This window comes from Cupressus sempervirens, chromosome 6 (assembly GCF_028749045.1).
Source record: "Cupressus sempervirens isolate cs-2001-9-10 chromosome 6, ASM2874904v1, whole genome shotgun sequence".
In the NCBI taxonomy this organism is placed as follows: Eukaryota; Viridiplantae; Streptophyta; class Pinopsida; order Cupressales; family Cupressaceae; genus Cupressus; species Cupressus sempervirens.
This window is the reverse complement of record NC_143123.1, coordinates 125,752,126-125,777,370: the sequence shown is the minus strand read 5'-3', so window position 1 is coordinate 125,777,370 and position 25,245 is coordinate 125,752,126. Positions and strand designations below refer to the sequence as shown.

Genomic DNA, 25,245 nt, shown 5'->3' with positions numbered 1-25,245 from the left:
CACTTGAGGCATTATTTATGGTTGCTGTCTGCTCCCACTATGCACTCTTCCTCACCTAGTGGTTGTTCTTTCCTGGGCCATTCTTTATCCTAAGCCTCTCCCTCCTTTGTACTGTTGATCTCCTTTGACCAACTTTCTCAAGCTTGCATTCAGCATCCATGAATCATCAAGGTCGAGCTTTCTTCTATTTTCTTTGTTGGACTGCTTTGCATAGTTTCAAATTGAAATTGCTAAGAGTTAGGAATTCTGGTTTTATTTACACTCTTTCTTTGGGGGAACTAGTGGCAAGAAAGTCTGGTAGTTCCCTTATCTGGTAGTTCCCTTATCTATCCTTCTATGCCCTCTCTCTTTATCTATGCACCATTTAAACTCATCCAATGCAGCCCAACCCTGCTCAAAATTCTGCTGCAACAATGCATAATGCTTCTTCAGTTGGTGTGGCATTTCAACACACTTCTACTGCAGTAACAAACCCTTTGTCCCTTGTTACATTCTACACCTACAGTTCAACTGGCTACTTATTCCAACTTTCTTGACAGCTTTCTTTTAAACGTCTAGAGCTCAAAATTTCCCCCTCCATAGTTTTGATATATGCAAGTCAGTATATTTACTATATTACCATCACATTCAACACCAAATGAAAGAGCATCAATTTCCACAAGCAACTCCAAGTTCCTAAGATCTCCTACGGTTGTCTCTACACGTATTTTATCTTTTCCAAGGATTGTCTCAAGGAAGGAACCCTTCCCTCTACCCTCCTTGGCTACCCACACTTTTAAAGTGGTAGAGCACATTATTGCATAGTTTCCTTCCTACAGCAATGCCAAGACTCATGGGGCTCTACACAATAGGACCACAAGGGCAGCCTATAATGCTTGGCCTACCATAGGAGGGTTATCCTTTGACTTGTCAAGGATCTCAATGATCTGAAAAAGCACATCTTCAAAGGAGACAAGTTCTTACATCTCTAATGACTTGATTGATGAATTCAATAAATTATGGCCAAAGCTTGCAAATGTGTACAATTGGTCAGAAGTAATGTGGATCTTTACCGCGTTTACTAGGATGCGTTGACAAACTAGTAAGCTCTCACCTATATCCTCTCATTCATTGGTAGGAAGATGATCTAATAGGCCCAGGGAGGCTCAAGCACTGAGTGGGACGCAAGGATTCATCATTGTTATGGAAGATGACTATGCCAGTAATATTGAAAAATACAAGATGTAGAGAAAGATAGAGAATGAAAGGGTTTTTGCGTGATAAAAAGATTGTAAACCAAGAACTCAATTCTAAGACCAAATCTAGGAAGCAAAAACAGCAACTAACTTGTAACCCAAGTTTGAGCTTGAAATAGGAGGTTAAGGGTGACAAAGAGGTCAAGGGCAATTTTGGTCATCTTTGACCATGCACTAGTGGATAAAACAGTTGTCAAACTATTGCTCTTGATCTGACCTTTCTATAGTTCTTCCGCATATGCACCACTTGTTCCCTACACATAACAAAAGGGAAAATGGTTGTGGATAGGGGTTAGCCTAAGTCAAAACCTAGTTTTGCAATCAACCATAAAATTGCAATGAAATCTATTTCAAAATAAAGCATGTTGATATATAGCATAGGCTAGATTTGAGAAATAAGATGTATTGTACCTTGATGGTCCAAATGCTCATGGAATGTGACTATAAGTGTTCATGCAATAGCATGACTACAAAAACCTACAAGGAAATCATAAAAGACATGCTTACATGAAGGTTGTTGAAGCTTTCCACAATGAAGGATATAGTGGGATGAAATGTCTTAAATGTATGATTGCTTGAATGCTCCTTGCTTGCTTCTGATTAGATATGATATCAAAATGAGGTGCAAAAATCGATGACGGCTGATGTGGATTCTCTAATACCGTGAGAATCAAAAGACCATTACCCAATTCAAATTTAGGGACATTTCTTGGGATCTACGATGACCCAACTTGCCCCAAACCCACTCAATCGCCCTTGACCACTCAAAAAGAAATTGTATAGGGCTAAAATTTACGACGTTACACCCTTACGTACAAGTACTCTTTATTCTAGTGTTTGATCGTAAAAAAAATCAATCCCCTCAAGGAATCTTTTTTGGTTAAACCTATTTGGGTCAACCTCGCAAACACCTCCTATAGCAATATTGGTTTGAGGATTGCTTAACAGCTATTGTGAATTCTTTGGGAGATTTGTTTGCCATTGACATTTTGAGCACAAATATTTCACGAGATGTTCTAACAAATATTACTTTCAAGATTGTGATCATTGTTGAACCCAACCTCTAAATTACAAAAGTTTGCCCTTCAAACGTAGAAGACACTTGAAACTGGTCAAATAGCTAACTATTGTACTAGACTCGAGATCAAAGTTGGGCATCAGTCTTGATAGGTCCATGTCATTCAACAACATTACATTATGGATGTTCCTTCACATTTTCGTGGGAAAGAACTTGATTCCTCTCGAGTCTTGCAGGTTGATTCCTTGCAAGATGTTGAGGTAGAAAATGGATGCAATATGCAATGAACGTTAGAGGCTATCTCTTCACTTACTCTAGTAGCTTTGAAATCACCATTGAAGATCATCCATCCCATGAAGGTAGAGAATATTCCTAATCTTCTGGCTCCCTCACTTCCCTTGCAAAGGTTTCTATGGGGAATATTGTTGTCAATATAATTGGCACAAAAGAACAAATTTTTGGAGTTCCCTAAAGAAGTGGACCAAAATCCTCTAGCCTCTTCTCACGTAGAATGTGGAAGGATTGAGATCGAAAGGAACAAATCTCCTCCTAGTAAACACTAGATGAACCCAGATATGCCACAGAAGGAGTGTTGTCTTTTAGATTGCACCCCTTGGACGAAGGACATGCATTAATGTACTTTCTTTTCAAATATTAAATAAAAACTCCTATGAATCAAAGAAAAATGTTTTCAAAGAGGAATTTGAATGCAATTGGAATACCTAGACGTCTTGAAGGACTACCCAAGATAAATGGAAAAATAAAACATCAAGGCTAAAAACCAAACTAAGACATTGGATCAAATACTACTTTAGTTTAAAAATCTCCAAGAAAAGTCTTCTTCGTAGACTAAGAGTATCCAAAATGAATAAATGTTGACAACCTTCTTTGGACCTTTTGGAACAAAGAGAAGAAGAAACAAGTAGTCATGTGGGAACTACCCTACCTTTCAATCAACCATTCGTTAGGAGGATATCTATTTTCATTTCCCCAAATGGTGCAACTCTACTTTCTTCCAACTGCATGGAAAAGCTTAGCAAAATGAGCAATTTTGACACCTCAAATATTGTACAGTGCAAAGTCCAACACGACATTCTTCCATCCCAATGCTCACTAGCGATATCAAAGAAATACTATAAAAGAAATCAAGCTTCACAATGGGGGCAACATTTTGAATACCTCTGAAATCAAAAAAATGCTTAGAGCAATTCTGGGATTGTTTTTGTTGATCCCCAATATTCTTTAAGTTCTTTTAGAGGAATCTAAACTTGCTCAAGACTAAAAGAAAGACCAAAATCATGGCTAACAAAATTAAGAAGCTTTTTGGTGGTATCATTAGTTATTTCCTAAGTAGCTGAATCAACCCTCTTATACCATCGACCCTGGTAATGAAACAAGTCAAAGTCAAAATCTGGTCTGAATCCATACGCGCACAATCAATGTACATCATTTTGGTAAGTCATGTTTTCGGAGTTGTTTTTTATCGAACCGAAGCAGACGTGGCAACTCACGTACAATTCCAAGCAGACTCTAGTCCCGACTTTAATTTTTTAGATGGGAAAACCTTAAAGAAAATTGACATGCCTCCTTTTCTCCTTTCACAGGGCTGCTTTTTCTTCTTCACGTGAATGCTTTTTACTTCTTCATGTGGCTCCTTTCACACTGCTCCAAAAACTTGCACAAAATCACCATCTACAAAATCGTCGTTTGCACAAAAACTTGTTCACAGAATCACCATATGCAGAGGGCTCCAAACGCATGGTTTGCAGAGTCTTTGTTTGTAGAGGTGTCATTTGTGGAAGATGCAATTTGTAGGGCTCCATTTGCAATGGAGGCAACAACCTACGAGTAAGGTTTTTCGTAAAAGTTGAAAAGTCTGGTTCATTTTATACGTATAATTTTGATTTATAAAGGTTAGTAGTATAAATCAAAACATAATACAATAAACAGTATTATAAACCGTAAACGTTAAAAAATTACCCATATTATACCATCTAGTATTATAAATCAATTATAAAATACTTATAATATATTGGCAGTATTATAAATAGTTTCGATTTACAAAGGTATTGTTTTGATTTATATAGTATTATTATATGGTAAATACTACATAATTTTAGTGTTAGCTTTTATTATTTTTTAAAGTTTTAGATTAAACAATATCTCATTTTTGTCTAGTTTAGTTTTTATTATTAGTTAAAAGTTAATTTATAATTGGTTTATATATTACATACTTGTAAGTTTGTATTTATAATTAGCTAAAATTCTAATTTGTTAAATATTTTTAAATTTCAAACGTTATATAGGCTTATAAGTATATATAATTTTCAATTGATAAATGAAACTAGTTTATATTATACAAAATTATAATATTATATATAATTTTATAGCATAAATAATAAATTTAAATCAGAATAGTATACTTAGAGCTAATTGTTGTCTAATTGAGAGTAAAAATAATATTGAAATATCATATTGAATGGCAATAATTGATTAAGTATAATTATTTAAATTTAATTGATCTTATTCGTTTTAAAAGCTTTTCTCATTTTTGTCTAAATAGCAGTGTGTTATTTTTATGGCAGCTATTCAAATCTACTATGGCAAGTGCTACTACATACACTATACATCCACCTTCACCACTATGGAGGCATGTGAAAATATTAAAGCATGTTTCATGTCGAGGGACATGTATTTGATGAGATGTGATGTATACATGTTCCCATAGCCAAGTGAGAGCGCATATGTGTGACATTCTTGGAAATGGAAGCAATGTTTGTCGAGGAAGGGACAAACCATGTATACCAACTTCTAAAGTAGCAACATATATTAATGAACAAGAGGAAGCAAACAAAAGGGTTGGAAATAGGATGGGGCATCCATTGCTTAAAGATAGAGGCGCATAGAAGTCACATGCTACATCATCTCACAGTCATACACCTAGTTCCTTATATAATGATAGAAAGCCATCCATATATGCGGAGAAATCAAATTGAGGCTAGTAATCCAAAGAGAGCAAGAGGACCACTGGAGATGCCATTTAATAATGATGCTGAAGATATTGTTCACCAAGTGATTGCTAGGTGCCTCCATCCAAACAGTTCATCATTCAATGTTGTTCAATCACCCTATTGGCAAGACATGGTAATAAGAATACATGGCCAAGTTATGAGAAGGTTTATACCACTTATTAACAAAGGCAGTCAAAAATATAGAAACTTCTTTAACTCCTATTAACGCCTTGTGGAAAGAAACAATTGTATCCATTATCTCTGATGGATGGAAGGATGCAAAAAATTGACCCTTAATTAATGTGATTGCAATGTCTCCTGAAGGGGCAATGTTTCTAAAAGTTGTTGATTGTAAGGGCCATGTGAAGGATACACAATTGATTCTTGACATTCTCATATAATGTAGTAATGAAGAAGGTCCTCAAAATGTTGTCCACGTTGAAATGGACAATGCAAAGAACTATAGAGCAGCTGGTATGTTAGTTGAGACAGGATTCCCACATATATTCTGGACACCTTGTGTCATGTATTCGCTCAACCTCATGCTACGGAAGTTGCGTACTAAAATAGCTTGAATTAAAGAAGTATATGATGAAGCTCACGTGACCCAAATGTTCATAACAAACCACCACTTCTCGCAAGCTATTTTTAGATCATTCTTACAACTAGAGCTATTGAAGGTAATTCAAATTTCAAACACAGCATTTTTATGTTCTACTTTACTTATTTATTTCAGCAAAATTATATATACATATTCTTTAATTTTTATTATTTGTTTTTCAATTTTCAAATAGGTATTGAGACTAGATTTGCATTGAATACAATTGTCTTCAAACAGCTTGTGAATGTTCAAGAGAGGCATTTTCTAGTATGGTGATCAATCAACAATGGAAAATATGATGGCACTCAAAAGAGGGAAACAAATGTCAAGCAAAGGATTTTGGATGACACCTGGTGGGATCATGTAGAATACCTTCTTAGTTTCACAAATGCTCATCCTAGCTATGATACACTTTACTGACACGGAAAAGTTGTGCTTGGGGGAGGTTTATGATAAAATAGACTTGATGATGAGAATATGAGATCCATCATTAATGCAAAAGAGCAAGAACCTAAAGAAAGCTTCTTCAAAGAGGTGCAATCAATGTGTGTTGAGCTTAGGAACAAAATGACCACCCCACCCCATTTTCTTACCTTCTCATTGAGTCCAAAATATTATATTAAGTACCACCATATCATGATGCAAAAGTAGGCAAGAAGTTTAGGAAAGTTGTTAGTAAACTCTTCCCTGATACTGAAATAGAAGATACAGTTACAAGTGAACTTGTAATCTTGCATCATCCATTAGTCATAGTCCTATTACTCTTCGTGACAAGTATAGGAAGGATGCTCAATCTTGGCAGTATCTCAATGGCCACAAATCATCACACCTCAAAATTCTTGCAATTAAAGTTTTATCACAAGTAACAGTGGGGTTCAATTATCTAATGTCAATGTTGATATGTGGATAAGGGGTGAAAGGATGTAAATTGATCGCACAAGAGGAAAAAAATGAGGCCACTAGATTGCACATGGAGTGGGAGGGGTTGAAAATGGGTAGGCCAAGAGAGAATGTGCAAGCCACTATGCCTATGAGTAGCACAACTCACACAACCACAACCAGCACTAGTAGCGGACAGGGAAAGAAGACCAAAAGAGAGACTAATGTAGCTGATTTGTTAGATGTGGCTGCAAAAGAGAAGACCGAAGAATCTATTGGTAGGTTCCTTGTTGGTCATTGTATACCATACCATAATACAGGGTCCTCATTTTATAAGCAAATGTGCAAAGATATATATGTTGCTTGTCTATCATTTGTACCACTTGGTGAGACAAGACTATGCACCACTATCCTTGATAAAGAGTATTCAAAAGTATATATTTTAATGGAAGAAATGAGACAAACATGGATGACTAATGGATGCTCTATCATCATGGATGGGTGGGCCAATATTAAACATCAGCCACTCATCAATATTATTGTCACTAGCACAAAAGGCTCTCATTTTCTTAGAGTTATTGACTGTTCGGGGAAAAAGAAGGATGAAATGAAATGAAATGGAAGATTTTAATAACATCCACAAGGCTAAGGCAATCTATGGGGCCCACACATAGCACCCACCCCCAAAATAGGGGAAAAATTAGTCTAGCTGTAAACTTTTGATTAGCTCCTCTCTCCGTCGATAAATTTTGATAATAAGGGTCGTCGTTCTCCTCAACTGATTCTCCTCAAATAAGTAGTTCAAGTCTCTTTTTCTCTAGGATCTCAGAAAACCCAGATCTGAGATCACTTTAAATTTCAGATTTTGAAGGATGCTGTAGAAGAGGTTGGTCCTCAAAATGTTGTGCAAGTAGTCAATGATTCAAGTCGGGAGTGTAGGTCAGTTAGTTTGATGGTGGAGAGTACTTGTAGACATATTTATTGGACCTCATGTTGTGTTCATGCATTGAACAACACCTTGAAGGACATTGGCAAAATTGATTGGACTAAGGCTTTGGTATGTGAGGCTAGAGATGTGCAAATGTTTATTTGCAATCATTATGCATCTCTTGCATTATTTAGAAGATTTTCAGAGAAAGAAATCCCCAAGCCCATAGAGACTAGAACATTTTGTTAGAGAGGATGCGCGAGGTCCAAGAGGACTTACAATCCATGGTGGTCAACACAGAGTGGAATAGTTGACATGAATCAAGCCCCCGGATGGAAGAAGTGTGAAACAAAAAAACTTGTATGGTAATTGGTGGACCAGAATGAGGTAAGAAGCTTTAATAAATTAACATTAATAATTGTTATTTGCTGATTTGATAAAATTATTTCTGATTTCAGCATTTGCTGATTTTATTATTATGATGTTTCTCACGTGCAATTTACTAATCACTAATTGCTTGCGTTTTCAGTTACATTTGCTCCTTCATTCAGCCTATTGTGGTGGTCATTAGATATGCTGATACTGACTCTCCTAGCCTTGGAAAGATTTATGAGACATTTGATAGCATGCTTGGGCAGATTAAGCATGTTATTCATGTCAAGGACCCCAATTTGGTGTTTTATGATGAGCATCTTAAGCCCATTGTGATGAGATGGAACATAATCAACACTTCACTTCATATGGCAGCCTATGCTGTCAATTCTAAATAGTGTGCACCAAGGCTTGGGAGAGTGCCTTCGTCTAGGGATGAAGAGATGAGTCTCAACTCTAAAATCTCAAGTATTTTTTTTTACTTTTCAATTTTAGTTTTTATTTCTAAATGCTATTGCAGTTATGTGGCAGCAAGCTTTAGGTTTTCATTTTTTAATTTAATTTTAAGTGCTATTGTTGTCACCAATCATGACATTTGGTAATTTTATTAATTTAATATGTTTTTTCTTTGTTCAACATAGGTGAAGGAGGGCTTCTTCAAGGCCCTTACAAAATTGTTTTATGACAGAGATGCTAGTATTCTTCTTCACCAATCTTCGCGGTCCAACATTTGGTAGGTCTGAGGCCAAGACAGATAGAGCTACATTAGCTCAAAGGGAACCTAATGGATGGTGAACATGGCATGGTAGAGATGCACCTAAGCTAAGAGTTTTTGCCATTCAACTTCTTTCACAAGTTTCAAGTTTCTCTGCCACAGAGAGGAATCAGTCCACATATAACTTCATCCACTCGATTAAGAGAAACAACCTTTCCTCTGAACGATCGGAGAAGTTAGTGGCCCGTTACAGTATCTCTTGCCTATGTGACCGACAGACTCCTCAGTATCGCCTCTCCAGCACTACATTGGAATGTTAATCCCAAGGCTATGAAAATTGAGGAGGATGACACACCTCCAGGGTTTGTTGGGGTTCAATATTGGATGAGAACCCTCTGCCTATAGCTACCACTAACTTAGATTTAGATCCGTAGAGGATAGCCTGCCATATATTTGGCAATGGCATTTATTATTTGACATTTGCTGATACATTATGGATTTTGATTTCATGAGACATGTCATTAGTTATTAGTATTACTACTATTTATTATTTATGTCATTTGATTTCATGCATGATACTTGCAGCCTTTGGGCAGTTTTGCTACGTTTACGCCAAATATATTGCACTGATTTATGATTTATGAGAGTAATTAGTATTCTTAGTTTGTTAATTTCAATTTGTTATGTTACATGTACATTGGAATTGTATCAATGTATTCGTTGCATTGAGCTTATTACTATTTAAATGTTTATGATGAATGGTTTACCAATGTTATGTTATGCATATTTGAGCTCTCTCTCTCTCTCTCTCTCTCTCTCTCTCTCTCTCTCTCTCTCTCTCTCTCTCTCTCTCTCTATATATATATATAAAACTTATGTTTTTAATCGTCATCCCTTGAGGTCTCATCCCCTTAATTTTGGCTTCAACCCATACCCGTACGGAAAACACGTACTTGTCCCCTAACCATCCCCATCTCGGAAAAATTTTGGCTTCGACTCATACCCGTACAAAAAACACATACTTGCCCCCTAACCATCCCCATATCAGAAAAACTTTGTGAAGCATAGCTAAACTCCTTTCTTTTTACCTCTAGAATTGATATCATTGCCAATACATATAGATTTTATATTGTCAAGACTTCGGCTGATAACAATTTATTTTTTCAAATCCTTGAGTTGATCAAGGTACGTGTGAGCCTCTATAATATTGTGGAGCTCCTATGAGCTGCGAGCTCAAGAACTCAAATTGTTGGTCTCATTTATACATAATAACTAAGTTGGGAGTATGGTCATATAAAAAATCTAAAATATATACATATATGCAAACATAAAATGCACAAACAAACAAAAAATAGAATAGCACATATCATTTATATGTTAAACAAGAGCTATAACTACTATAAATATTATGCATTTAGAGTGACTTACTATTAGTCTCATTTTATATTAATTTCTCAAAATCTTAATGCTATGATAGATATATCGAATTCATCGATTAAAATGTTGTAATAAATATAGGATTAAATAATAGATCATATTGTAAATATAAGATAATAAAATTCATTATTAAAAAAAATCAATATTAAAATTATTAATGAATACCATAAGTTTAATTAATACTAAATATAGATCATATATATATATATATCAAAATTATATTATTATAATAAATATCAATATTACTATATAAATAAAATAACCCACAAATAATATTCTGTTTATTATTTTAAAAGTTTTGAAATTTTAAAATTTTAACAAATCTAAATAATCATTAATTTATTTTATAACTATACAAAAATAAACAGTAAAATGAAACAAAAATATTAATTTTTAATTATACAATAGTGTGGGAAAGAAATTACATACCTGACTATACAAAAATAAACAGTAAAACGACTTAAATATTATAAATTTTCAGACAAACCCATAAAACTATAGTCTGCCCCTAAAACCTCTGCTCTGTCTGCACGTCATGACCTGGTTGCTCTTCCAACCACATAATTCTTGGACTTCATTCATGTGTCTTCGTTTGCACACAGAAATCTGTGTCTTTCTTCGCTCTTGCTTAATTCCTCTTCCTACCACAACAAGGGTTCACTTTTTGCACACAGATGAGCCGTCACTAGCAACTTTGTCACAGAGGAAATGAATAAGGTGTTGATTTTTTGAATATTTTTTTTAGTTTAGATTTGCTTTTAGGGTTTTTGCTCAAAAATCTTGTCGATTCAAACAAAAACCTCCGGATTCAGGGTGGACAAAGTGGATGCGTTTAAGGCAAGAAAATATTGAAACTGTTTGATTCCACAGGATTTTTTGAATGTATCTGACACTGATACATACAGTTTCAGGTTCTGAGGGCAAAACATGAACTACCAATAACTTAGAATAAAAATTGAAATAAGAATCCCCAGCTTGGGTAGATATCTCTTGCTAGCATTTAATCTAAGTTACCAATGTGGGTTCTGATGCTGATGTGGGCACAGGGTGCTGATGCGCAAATATTTTTTGGGAGGGATTTTGGATGCAAAAGCATTTGGGTGCGTCCATATATATATAGGCTGTTCAACATAAAGGTATTGTCTGAAACATATAGGCTGTTCAATATATAAGGTATTGTCTTCATCAAGCTCCCAGAATTGACAGTTTGCTGCTCGCTAAGGTCAGACAATTAATTGCAGATTTATCTTTGATTAGCTCAGTGAATCCGTACTGCGGTCATCTATAAGATACATAGCTATATTGTTATGGATAACCTGCCATCAATCGAAAGAAACATTATACATTTTGTTATACAGATGCGCCTGGATGCTGTCTGGGTCCTCTCCGGATGCTCTCAAACGCATCCTGCATGCATCCACAGGTGCTGGAAGACCTTCCTGTGTGCATCGGTGAAGCACCCAAACGCATCTGCGCATCCTTAAGCACCTACACCAGCATCCGAGGAATTCCTGAATGAACTGGTAACCAAGGTTTTCATAAAATCAGGAAAATCTATTATCTCGTGTCTCCCTGTCCATCAACTAATGATCTATCAGCTCCAACATCTTTCTATAATAAGTTGAACATAGCTTTTATCATGGAGAGACAAAAACTCTCCTTGAAAAGATTCCATTTGGCAAACAAATGATAATAATAACATCTTAAGCCAGGTGGTGGTGTCATAGCTTGATCCAAGGCAGTCAAAAACTGTTTGCTTAATTCTTAACTAGACAGGTCAGAATAGGGTATAGTTCACTGTAAAGAATCCCTAGATACAACTCCATTACAGAACATTTAACTGGCATTTCATGTTTTTTAATGAACAGGTAACTACATCAGTGAATGGCTGACACATATTTGCTGACAACTAATTGTTTGATTCCTTAATAAAGAGGTCAAATTAGGCTACGCTACAGTGTATGGTAACCCCAACTTGATCCAAATCCATTGCAAAACACTCGATTAAGTTTTCTGGTTTTTACATTTCTCCATTGCCTATTCAATTGGCTACATCAATGAACAGCTGGTAGCCATCTCTGAATATTTCCAGACAGTTTATAATCTTATATCTTTATTTATTATCACACTATCGTGAATGAGAACAAAGAAGAAAATAAAAAAAGTTATAAACCTTACTACTCACCAAAAGTTCCAAGGCCTCAACAGCCACATATTGGTCATCTAAGTCCAACCCATCTTTACACACACCACCTGTTTTCTGTTCCACACAACAACAGTGAAAAGTAAGACACAGTGCCATATGAAGAATCAAATTGATTTAGAGATGCAATTGCATGCATTCATAATGACGGATTAGGGCAAGAAATATTACAGTGTTGGTACTTTGAGGCCTGTTTTTGGAATGCAAATTACTGACTGGATTGGATTCCATCTCTGAAAGCTTGCCAAGTGCTGCAGCCCATGCCAACCATTTTAAAACTCTGATAACTTGTGCCATGTCAACAGTCTCAACCTCTGAATTCTGGACACATCAAAAATCATAAGAAATCGGACAATAATGTCAGAAATCCACTATTCAAAATTCAATCACCAAAAAGAACTAGTAATAGTTACAGAAAATATTAGATAGCATGATAAGTTTCTTGAAACTTCACAAGACTGCCATTTCTTTTTTTAAATCTATATTAAGCTAGTTGCCGAGAAAAATAATTGTCTAAATAAAAATTCAAAATCTCCATCCAATTATCTTTTATTTGCTTTCAGATGCATTTATGAGTCTTGTCAAATTTCAATGCATATCCAAAGGCTTCATCATCCAACCCAATGTTTGCAAAACAGTCAAATGTAAATGACTCGGATGCCAGTCCATATATATAGGATGATGATACAAGATAGTTTTGAGCTGCATTTCTACCTCCACATCACTACAAACATTGACATTGTCATTTTCTGTAATCATGACCTCGCCTTCTGAGGCAAACACATTATCTTTCACATCGTGATTTGCTTCAGCCCTGAAAATTTAAGAATATCGATTAAAATTAGAATTTCTGAACAAAATAGAAGAGGCATAAAGGGGAATTTACAAAATCATTACCTGACAAATCCAATAAGGTGGCCATCCGCACCAGTTCTAGTTTCAATCTTATTTTCGAGAAGCTGATTACAGAGTAAACATAATTAGCAAGTCTCGTTCAAACAAACTATACATCAGTAGAAAACTAGTAGGAAATTCATGGAAGGGAAGAATAGTATGAGCATTTAATTCAACATATAGGACTATTTTTTTGTTTGTTCTACAACAGCAGATAAAGATATTGTTTAATTTGCTCCTTCCAACTAAAAAATGAATCTACAAGTATGATCTTTGTGGAACCATGCCTCAAGTGAAGCAAAGCCATTACTCCTCAAGAAATTAACTAAGATGTCCATCTCTGCATTTCATTCAACATATAGAAATATTGTTTTGTTTGTTCTACAACAGCAGATAAAGATATTGTTTCATTTGCTCTTTCCAACTAAAAAATGAATCTACAAGTATGATCTTTGTGGAACCATGCCTCAAGTGAAGCAAAGTCATTACTCCTCAAGAGTAATTAGGAATAGAAACTATAGTCTGCCTCCTGTAAAACAAATTAGGAATACTGATAAGTTGTTTATTATCTATTCATATGAATCTAGAGAGATAATAAATATACAATGTTAAACTTAATATTTTGTTGTGAGTGCTCATCAAGAATTCAATGGTAACTGACCACAACTTACATTGAGATTTCCTGTTTAACATTTATCTGGAAATTCACCAGTAGTACAGGGGTCCAACAAAAAGTATTGCCGAGACATTAAGAATGAGTTAAGGGGTTTCTGTCCCAATTGTGATTGTTTACCCTTGCTCTTGAACTACCCTAATTGAATATGTCAAAAAGATTTAAATTTCCCTTATCACTATAAAAATTTAGAAAGGGCGGAAAAGGACACATGACAAGTGTTTTTGAATGTGTGACTTTCTTAATTTTGTCAACTAAACCAGGAACACAAACAGGGATCCCCCTGACACAAGTTAAGCATCACAAAACACAGATCCAGTAACAGGTCAAAATTTAGGTTTTCCTAGCTAACCTACTTTCAGAGTGCGAGCAGGGACATTTCAAAGGCTCCTTCCCTCACCGTTTTTTTACTTTCTTCCTTTTGATCACTTCATTCCTCTTCAGTTTATTTGCCTCCCTCGGCCATTGCACAACAACATCTAATGGTCTCTAAACTGACATCACAACCTTTCCAGTGTAGTTTCAAGGGCAGAGTTACACCTATCCACTTTCTCCTACTCCACATTATAGAAAAGAGTTCAACAATCCTTCCACCGGGAAGCCTCTTAATATATTTTCTTCTTTGTGCAGCATGCTGCAATATGCTTCATCTGAAAGCACCTTCTACATCTGAACGGAATGCCTTATGGTTCCCAGGTTGTATCCACACCCCTGTGGACAAACTTAAGGATAACTCTGTCATTGGAAGTCCATCCTCAACCAGAATACCAGGTTGTATCCACACCCCTGTGGACAAACTTAAGGATAACTCTGTCATTGGAAGTCCATCCTCAACCAGAATACCAGGTTGTATCCACACCCCTGTGGACAAACTTAAGGATAACTCTGTCATTGGAGTATTTGGAGAAGTCCATCGTCAACCAGAATACAAGTATAGGGTGTGGAAAAACTCCTAAGAGTCCTCATCCGCCTTCAAAAATCTACATAGATTTGAGCAGTGTTCCAAAAAAGAATCACACCAAAATTGTTAAGAAAAATATGTAAGTCTAACCAAAACAAGAATTTTGTCAAAAGATTTTGTAGACAGTAAAAATCAGGTACCATGGTTTCAGCAACAACACAAATTTCTTCTCCCAGCTCCAGTCTGATTCACACAACATGCTCCAATTCTCCAAAATCCATTTATGGAAAGAACTCAGATTGAGCCAAAAGCCAACAAATCTGCCAATCAACACCATTTTTCTCAAAGAAAGAAAAACATTTTTAGCAATCTCTGCTTCAATTTCAGCATTCAGGCAGACTAGTGGCCTATCTCCACGAGGCTTAATCCATGCAACATTCACTTCAGCCTGGCAATCTTTCCTCTTAGCTGCACTAACATAACTCTCCTTTTGACTCAACAAATTTTTCCAAATACAACCATCTGCTCTTTCATATTTCCTGTAACAGGGTCTTCTCCAACCGGAGATGCCTCTCCCTTTCCATAGTTGCAGGAGGAAAATTCATCTGAACAAAATGTTCCATTTTGTCTACCACAGGCTCACAAAGCTGATCAACTCGTTATTAGGGGAGATGTTCAACCAGGTTGAAAAACTGCCATCACACCAACACGAACAAGTATTCAATGATTTTGGTATGGGCACTGCAGTTGGGTGACGCTAAAGACATAGTAAGAGTTATGATGGTGAAGTTGATTCACCTCGGGGCATTGTTGGGTTTAGATGAAATTCTAGAGACCTCAGTTCCTAGTATTAGAATTAACATGGATGAGAAGAAGAGTGGTCTTGAAAAAATCCCAGGCATAAGAGATTCAAGGAGGCAAGGAAGGCCAGGTTTGCCCTAAAATTATAGGTTGTGAAATAATTGATGAGGACATTGCACAGAGGAAGGCTCGTGTGGGATAATTGATGAAGAGAAGTTGCAAGAGCTAAGTCGTGCAAGGGAGGAAAGAGACAAAGTTGAGAAAGACTAGTCCGAGGCTCGAATCAGTGCCATGCTTCGTGCAAGTATGCGGGGCTTCCAGCAAGTATGTGGAGCTTCGTCTCTCATACCCTTAGGTCCAGTCTGGACAGTGTAGCATTGGGCCACGTCCCTCCCCAAAACTGGGCCGTCTTGAAGACGAGGATGTCCCCGAGATGAGGGGACGGCATCTCAATGTTTCGGGCGGCACCACTTAGAGCGCCATCTCTGTCGAAGACGGCGAGATGTCTCCGAGATGGCAAGACATTGCTTGGGTGGGTGCGGGGGGATGTGACTAAGTCTCCTTTATTGCGGGGGGATGTGACGGAGTCTCCTTTATTGCGTGTGCAGAGAGACTTTTAGTTTTTGTTTGCATTATAATATTATGTACTTATTTTGATATCATGATTCATGGCACATGATACTTATTGTAATCATCTTTGTGTCATGACTAATATGATCATTAATTACTTTTAGAGAGTAGAATCTTCATACTCATACTGTTGATCTGAAGACTGATATATAGACTAATATTTGTTGATGTTCAATGTCAATACTCATTGTTTGTTTGTCATTTGATCATGAATCATGAATGTTCCAATTCAAAACTTCAATGCAATGTTCAATTTTAATTTTTTATTGTTTTACTATTTTTTAGTATTTACATCTTTATATGATTATATCAAGTTATATTGTATAATTGTAGTACATCTTTGCATAACTAGCATTTTAAGTACTATATGTATAATATATACAACCCTCCTCCCCCTACCACCCCCTGTCCCCTGCCACCATCCCCCCGTCGTTCCTCTGCCATCCCCAAATCAAGCCCCCTCTGTCCCCCCGTCTCGAAAACTTGTCCCCCCATCTTGCAAGGCGGTGTAACTATGAGTCTAGGTGATCTTCCTTCTCCCTCTAGTGCTCTAGTGTTTGGTTTGGTCAGTTGATGTCTCTTGCTTTGTTTTTCTTTGATGTTTTCGAAAAAATTGTCAAATTGCTAGTAGTCTAGTCTGTAATTGAGGTGTAAGAATGATCTAGCTTTTTAACGACTACTCTCCATGGCAAAAGCATTATTGCCAATTTTATTTGAAGATTAGATGGGCTATCGTTTTTATGAAGGATTAGTTAGAGCAGAATTAGAGATATTTTTTGGTTAATTGCAAAAGGGTGAAAAGCAAGACATCTAGAAGGAATGGAATCGATGTAAATTGAAGGTCTAAAGTTTTCTCATCATCACCATAGGATGTAATGATTGTTTTCCCCTTTCTGTGGGTGTTAAGGGATCGCTAAACGCCCAATTTTGTGAACTTGATGTTACATAGTAAATCTTTATGTAATGGTGGTGGCAAAACTTATGGAATGAGTTTGTGTTGTAATATAGTAGTTAGGTTTCTAGATGGATTGCTCATAGGTGTGACTCCATCTTTGCAAGTCCAAAGCTGGTTTCAAAACACTCCTCTACTTTATGTAATGTTTCTTTATCCTTTAATAAATCAAAATTATTGTTGAGAAAAAAAACTATCGCTTTAATACCATTGAATTTTAGACCATCAGAAAGCAATGTGGATCAAACCAGACCCTATATGTTTGTTATGGAATGTGACCAATAAGGAAAGGGTATGTTGTATGTCTAGTCTAGAAACTGATGATCATCCAAGGAAAGGGTTGACATCTAAAAAAAATTGCAAAATATCTAAAAGAAAAAGGTGAAGTTGATAACAATTAAGGTAGCATTTAATATTTAATGGTCACTTTGTATTTCAGCAAGTTTTAGTTTTCTTTAGATTCTTTATAATTTTCTTTAGATTATGATAGTTTCTCATAAATACATTGTCTTGTAATTGGTTATAAATATAGACTTTAGTTTCATTATATAAATATCCAATTAGCATAAAACGGTATCAGAAAGTGATGTTTTTGCAATTTCCAATTAATTTTTTGAGATCTGTTTTCATGAAAGTTTTTTTTCTGAAAATTGAAGGTAGGTTTTAAATTTGTGCCTTGTGTGTCTATTTCATAAGTACAAACTCAATTGATTTTTGCATGAAAATGAAACTTAAAAAAAAGAATTATGATTGTATTTTCTATGCACTCTTTAATAAAGTTTTAAAATGCTAAAAATAATGGGGACTAAAAATAGACTAAATTAAGAAAACTAAAAAAGAAAGAGCAAATGCCTATTAACTAAGGTTCAAGAACATGCTAAAATTAGCAAGAGCCTAGGACACTACAAATAATCTAATACCTTCCCTTAATGGTCATTCTATAAGCTACCCTGCAAAAGACAATACATGTCTTACAGTCCTGGATTCTTCAAAACATCTAAACATTCTTCTATTGTTGAGACCCTCCCTGGACATGCAAAATGTCAATGACCAAGAGTAGTCTAGAAAGAAAAAAAAAACAAGGAAGGTGATGAGAAAAACAATAATGATTGTATTTTCTATGCACTCTATAGAGTTAAAAATGCTAAAAATAATGGGGACAAAAAATAGACTAAATTAAAGAAAACTAAAAAAGGAAGCCTAAATGCCTATTCACTGAGGTTCAAGAACATGCTAAATTTAGCAAGAGCCTAGGACACTACAAATAATCCAATACCTTCCCTTAATGGTCATTCTATCAGCTACCCTGCAAAAGACAATACATGTCTTACTGTCCCAGATTCTTCAAAACATCTGAACATTCTTCTATTGTTGAGACCCTCCCTAGACATGCAAAATGTGAAAATAACAAAGAAGGTGGTCCCCTTCTTTAGACTGGTTTCCAACAAGAGAGTAGAGCCTGCCACTAGCTCTTTCACTAACCCTTTCTGCAAAACCACTGACCAAAAACCATCAAAAAAACATCCAACCTAATGTTGGATAACTGTGCTACCCTTCCCAGTAGATAGAGACAAACACTAACATTTGCCACAATTTTTCTTTTTAAATCAGTAAACCCTCCAAACTATTCTAGATGGGCAGGATATCCAAAATAATTGACAACAAAATACCATGATTTGAAGTTTACAAACCATCCATTCGTCAAAGAAAGGTAAAAACCCAATAACAATAATCCCTAACATAACATCGACACAAACTTTGACTATTACAGAAACCAAAAACTTTTTTTAGGAGAAAAAATAGTCAAAACCTAAGATTCTGATTCGTCCCCAAATCAAGTGAACCCGGAGGCGGATACATTTGAATTCTGGATGCATCTGGATTCCCTATGGATTCTGACCGGAAGCCAGTCACAGGCTTCCAGCCAGAATCCACAGGGAATCCGGACACATCCAAAGGAATCCACAGGCTCAGCATCTAGAAAACTAATAAAAAACGCCCAAACTTAAGTTATTTTATTTGCATGTGGTCTAATGATCTTTCAGCAGTTGGAGATGATGAGAATGTAGCTTTTCTTGTGAATCCTTATATTCAGACTCTGATGCATATTAGTTGATCAAATCTTCAATCACGAACTAAATTTTTAATTCATTGGAATCTTGAAGATGACCTATTGGAACTTATTGTCTAAGACTAAACTCTAATGTTGAACAAGCACATATTGATATATCATAAGAATTTTGAAATATCTTCAATTTTGATAAAGGATGAAGTATCTTAATAGTCATAATATCAAATGATTTGTTGTTGTATATTTCTTGCATTTCTGTATATATATACGCTTCCTCTCGCATCCACATCCAAAAAAAAAAAATCCCTGCATCCCATATCTACTTTATGGATCCGCTCCAAATCTGCATCTCAATCGGTAACTTAGATCAAAACCAAACAAAATTAGAGACACAGATTAGAGAAACAGAACTTGGGTTTGTTAGGAAAAACGATAAAATCCAATTGAATTTTTTTGAAGGGAAAAATTAATGAAAACTCAAAAAACAATTTTTGAGAAAAAATTAATAAAACCCTCCCATAATATGAGTTGGTGAAAAGGCATATGGGGAAAAGCTATGACCTTATGTTCATACCCTCTGTGTGAAGATTGTGCGGTTGCCATTTGTTACCTACAATCTTTCTTCATGTGGCCAAACTTGTGACCATAATTAGACTAAATACTTCTTTGAAGATGTCGTAGGCTCACCTAATCCATTGTACTAGGAGAACTTAGGTGTACCTATGTTTCTGCCTAAGGCTTGCATTGGGAAGGTCACCTATTCAAAAGAGAAGGAATTGGCATGACCTTCAAATTGTTGCTTCCAACTATCTTATTGTAGAAGCTTGGTGTGGAGATCAAAGTGTCATAGCAACACTAGTAGAAGTGATATCAAATGTCTCTATGAAATGCTCATATGATCAAGGCAAGCTTTTCATCTTGATCACTACCATATCTTCTTCCACGTCTAGCTGGTCACCAGTGTCCTTGATTTTGGAAAGATGTGTTAGGAGAGGGGTGTATCGTAGTAGAAAACAACATATTCTTCAAAAAGAAAGCACAGCTTTTGTTGAACATCTCATAAAGATCTTTCAAGATGTCCCAAATCTATTTAGTTGTTTAGCCAAAAGGCACCTGAGGGAGTTGATCATCTATAACTACAAGTTGATCAACTTGACACCTTCCCAATCATGTTCATCCCATTTATCATGATCAAATTAAGCATGTTTAGGACATGTCTCCTTACCTAGAAATATTCTTATCAAAACAACAATATTCAAATATCGCCAAAATGTGCTACTTCTAGGTGTTGTAATTGCAACCACTAAACTATTGACTCTCTTTCAACATAATGTTGGTCAAAGATGCAAAAAATAGCATTACAGGCCGAAAAAATTAAGGTGGGCTTGTAGAAAATAACGAGGCATGGAAAAATAAATGAAAATCACTATGAGTAGAAAATAACACAGATCGACTGTGAAAAAATGGGCCACAATTCTGTGGTGTATTTTATGTGCCCAAATGATGCTTAAATTTGTGGAATATGGTGGCTTAAAAAACGCACAAAACCACAAAACATGAACAGACTTGAGAAGGTCATGGACTCGTAGCAAGACCCTAGTCAAATCTTCAACAAACTACGAAAAAAAGAAAAAAAAAAAAAACTTCCAATTTCTCATCAAAAAATTTGGCCAATATTATTGGCACTAATAGAAAATTTTAATTTATTTTTCCTCGAGCATTTGTCAAACGAGTCATAGCATGTAACTTTATAAAATATAATTATGATTGTATTATCAATGCATTCTTAAATAGTTCAAGCATTTTCCAAACACAAATTATAGCATGAACCTTAAAAAAAGAAAATTATGATTGTATTATCAATGTATTCTTAAATAGTCTTTACAAACTCTAATATAGCATGGTCTAAAAATTGATTAAGAAAACTAAAATGAAAGCCTAAATGACCATTATAAGGTTCTAGAAGAATGAGATAAATTTAGCAAGAACCTAGGATACAAAAAATGATTTAATGACAAAGGTTCAGGTTTATTTGAAAATAATGCATTTTAGAGCACCTCTTTCCTTACACAAATAAGAGTTTTCTTTCCTACACCATGTTCTTCAGAGAGCCAGTATACCCATTTTTCACATCAATAGCTCCTCTAAGATAGAAATTATTTTGAGGCCCTTAGTTGTTTGCAAATGTCCCCCATCTACTATTTAGTGTTTGCATTTTTTTCTTTTCAATGCACACACCCTTGCTTTTGTGGCTCATGTTCATTGTTTTTCCTTGCTATTCGTGAGATCCGCAAGTTTTACTAAGCTTCATACCAGTAATTTGCAATTTGAATTGCTTCCAAACCTATGACGCCCAATTTACTCCCTTTTTTATGTGTTTTACCAAAAAAACCTGCAAATTTTGGACGCATTAGAGTTTTTCCCCTATGCATATTTTTTATGTAAACTCTTATAACTAAGGTTTTTAATTACCCCTGAAACATTTTTTTGCAAATCAAAACCTAATGCAAACAACGCTAGGATTTAACAATTTTTTTTCAAAATATCTTTCTTTGTAATCATCTATACATTTGGATTTGTGCCTTGACATTAATGCCATTGTTTTGAGCTTCTTGTTTGCCCTTGGGATCTATGTCAATTTTCGTGTGATTTACTCAATAGTTTTTGCCTTGTTTTCTATGCCTTCATAAGGTTGACTTGCTTGGACCTCAATATTCATGATGGCATTTCTTACAAACATCACTAGAGCACAACCAAAAGTTCAACAGAGGCAACAACTCCTAGAAACAGTGAATCCTTACAATATTTGAGTATTGATATTTTGATCAAATTGTTTTGGGTACTCACACTTAACACATGCCAGGGAAAGACAGAGAAATATGATGTGTGCAACAATGTAGTAGTGAACCTCAAATTTCTCAATACTAATAATCAAGTGCCACAAGTGTAATTTACCAAGACAACTGTAGAGACGTACAAACACTTGAAGGATCTCCATGAAACCTTGAATTATAAAAAAGTTATCTTTCAAGGGAACCATTTTTTCTCGATCACGATGAATAAAGTGTGCCTACAAGATCATCTGACAAATATCAAGGATGTTTGCGACCAGTGGAGGTTATTAACTACACAATGGAAGAGGACATGGTAGTCATTACACTAAGATGTCTGCCACATTCATATGAGAATTTCATTAAGATGTTCAATATCACTTCCACCAATGTCAATCTTAAGTTTCCTAACCTCTACAACAATCTTCAATAGTGGGATGGATGGAAATAGCAATTCAAGTCCAAAACTAGCACTTTCTCTACCATCAAGCTTTCACAACGAAAGCATCTAATAACAAAGGTAAAGGCAAGTCTTCATAGCAAAAGGGACAAGGTAAATCTTTGAAGCATACCCAATGTGCAATTATTGTCATAAGTACCGCCATATGAAGAAAGATTGCAAGAAACAATTGATTATTGAGCAATCTGAACAAGAAGGGTCTCAACAAAATGCCCGTGCCACCACAACATCTGAACAAGAGTTTGTCTTCTATCCATTCATGACCAAACACCCATCTAATTATGTGAAATCATCTACCTCGTGCATTGTATATGTCACGTCTCAACACCTCACACATCATTGAGATTGGTTTACATAATACATGCCTTTTACCGATTCAATGATCTCTGTAGGAGACAAAGTATACTATTGTAAGAAAGGGCAATCTTCAAATGACATCTAGTGGAGAAATTTGATATTTCTCAATGTATACTTTGTCTGAAGTATGGAGCTCAATCTATTGACAATTGGTCAAATTATGTGCCATTCTCCATAAGATATTTTCTTTAGTCTATACAAGTGCAGCATTGTTGATAGGGAAATTCAAACTATAGTTCCATTATCCTTGAGGATCATGGTCTCTATAGACTTGATATTAGTGATCCTCAAGAGCATGTTATGCCACCAAAAAGTCTTCCATGAGCAATCTCTCATATTTGCATTATGGATGCCTGAATGTTCAGTCTAACAATTAGTTTGGGAGGGTCTAGTTTTTGGGTTACATGAGCTTCAAACTCAAAATCATGGAGTTTGCAGAGCTTTTGAGGCTGGAAAACAACATTGCAATAATGATACATGAAGAGCACCCAAAGTCTTGTGATTTGTTCATTCAAATAATTGTGGACCAATTTATACTCCACGAGTCACAAGATCCAAGTAAATAATGATACATGAAGAGCACTCAAAGTCTTGTGATTGGTTCATTGAAATGATTGTGGACCAATGTATACTCCACGAGTCACTAGATCCAAGTATTTTCTATTATTTTCCGATGATATTAGTAGAAGAATGTGGGTGTTTTTTTCTTAGAAACAAAACATTAAGCATTTTCCATAATTTGTGCAACACATGGAATCAAACATCAGCTTACCATACCTTACACCTGTCAGCAGAACATTGTTGTTGAGCAAAGAAATCACACAATCACCAAGATGGTCCAATCTATGTTGGAGCACTAGAATGTTCCAAAGAAATTTTGGGCTCAATCAATTTACATTGCAGTCTATCTTCTTGGTTGGTCTCCCACACAAGCCATTAAGAAGATGACTGCAAAGAAAGCCTGATCTACAAGGAAGCCCAAAATCAATCATTTGAAGGTCTTTGACTCTAGTGCTTATGGGTTCTAGGCGCCAAGCGTACAAAACAAGATTTCAAGAGCCAGAAACTGATGTTCACATGCTACAATGATAACCACAAAGCTTACCGCAAAAGATCTATGATAAGATCCGAATCCAATAATTGATGTGTTTCTTTATTTTTCTTCACTTTGGCCAGTGTATTGATAGTCTTCTGCTTTTTCCTAGTATTTTTTATATTTAACTACAACGCTTGAAAAAAAAAACTATCAAAGTCAAAAAGATCAAATTTTGCATTTTTAACCACCTCTACCAGGGCATTATATGTCAGATCCAAATAATAGATTAATAATTTGACACCAAACTGATCTGTCGGTGTTCCCAGTTGATGAATTGCTTGGCTTCCTAGACCCCACATCCAACTAGAAGTGGCAATGGGCTGCCAAGGACTCGTAGGGCTAGGTTGAGTAGTTCTTGCTGACTCTTGCTGACCAATCTACTAATTTTCAAACTCTGATCTGCAACCACACACTAAAAATTTATATCCAAACTCCTTTTTCAAACCCTAACATCCCTCTGAAAGTCAACCTAGGAGAGCTACAGCTGAGTATATCTCTGCCTCTTTATCCAATCAATTGCAATCACCTCCACAATCAATTCTTCAGTTCTTTCCAGCTGATTGATCATTGTGAATACCTGCAATGCTCAGGCTAGGTGGATGTCCAGCTTGAATATTTCAATAGTTTTTGTATTTGAAGCCAAATCTGCTGCAACTCTGTCAATCAGAGCTCCAACCACAAGACTGCATAAAATAATAAAACCTGGATACCAAAAATGAGCTCCCCAAATTTCTTTCCTTCTTTCTCCAAGCCATTTGACCAGCATTAGGCTTTCTTTGTTTCATTTTATTGACTTTTTTAATTAAACTTATAAAATTTACAACTCGTGAATGTCAAACACCATGCATAATTTCACAGTACTAAAAACGTCCCCCTTAATTTAAGGGCAACTTAAATTCATACACCCAGGGAATGAGACCCTTGCCTGTATTATAACTTATTATAATGGGGGGACAGCGGAACGGGTGGAAAAGTTTCCAGTACGGGGGAGTAGAGGGGCCTTAATTTGGCGACGGTGGGGGGACGGCAGGGGGATAGGAGGGTGTGTGTGTGTGTGTGTGTGTGTGTGTGTATATATATATATGGTACTTTAAATGCTAGTTATGAAAAGATGTATTACAATATAAGATATAAAAATATAAAAGAGTGAATACTTGAACATTGGATGGAATTGGAACAT

General features: G+C 35.7%; 1 protein-coding gene across 3 annotated transcripts in view; it reads right to left on the bottom strand.

Annotated features, from left to right (window-relative positions):
- The window catches only part of LOC149551546 (uncharacterized), a 69,400-nt gene that overhangs the window by 25,285 nt on the left and 18,870 nt on the right, over positions 1-25,245 (bottom strand). For all 3 annotated transcript variants that reach the window (XM_089787034.1, XM_089787036.1, XM_089787035.1), the window contains exons 22-25: positions 13,297-13,358; positions 13,114-13,213; positions 12,571-12,720; positions 12,382-12,456 (exon numbers count right to left, since the gene is read on the bottom strand). In XM_089787034.1, coding sequence (XP_089643160.1) covers positions 12,382-12,456; positions 12,571-12,720; positions 13,114-13,213; positions 13,297-13,358 — 387 coding nt within the window. The remainder of the gene's footprint in view (positions 1-12,381; positions 12,457-12,570; positions 12,721-13,113; positions 13,214-13,296; positions 13,359-25,245) is intronic.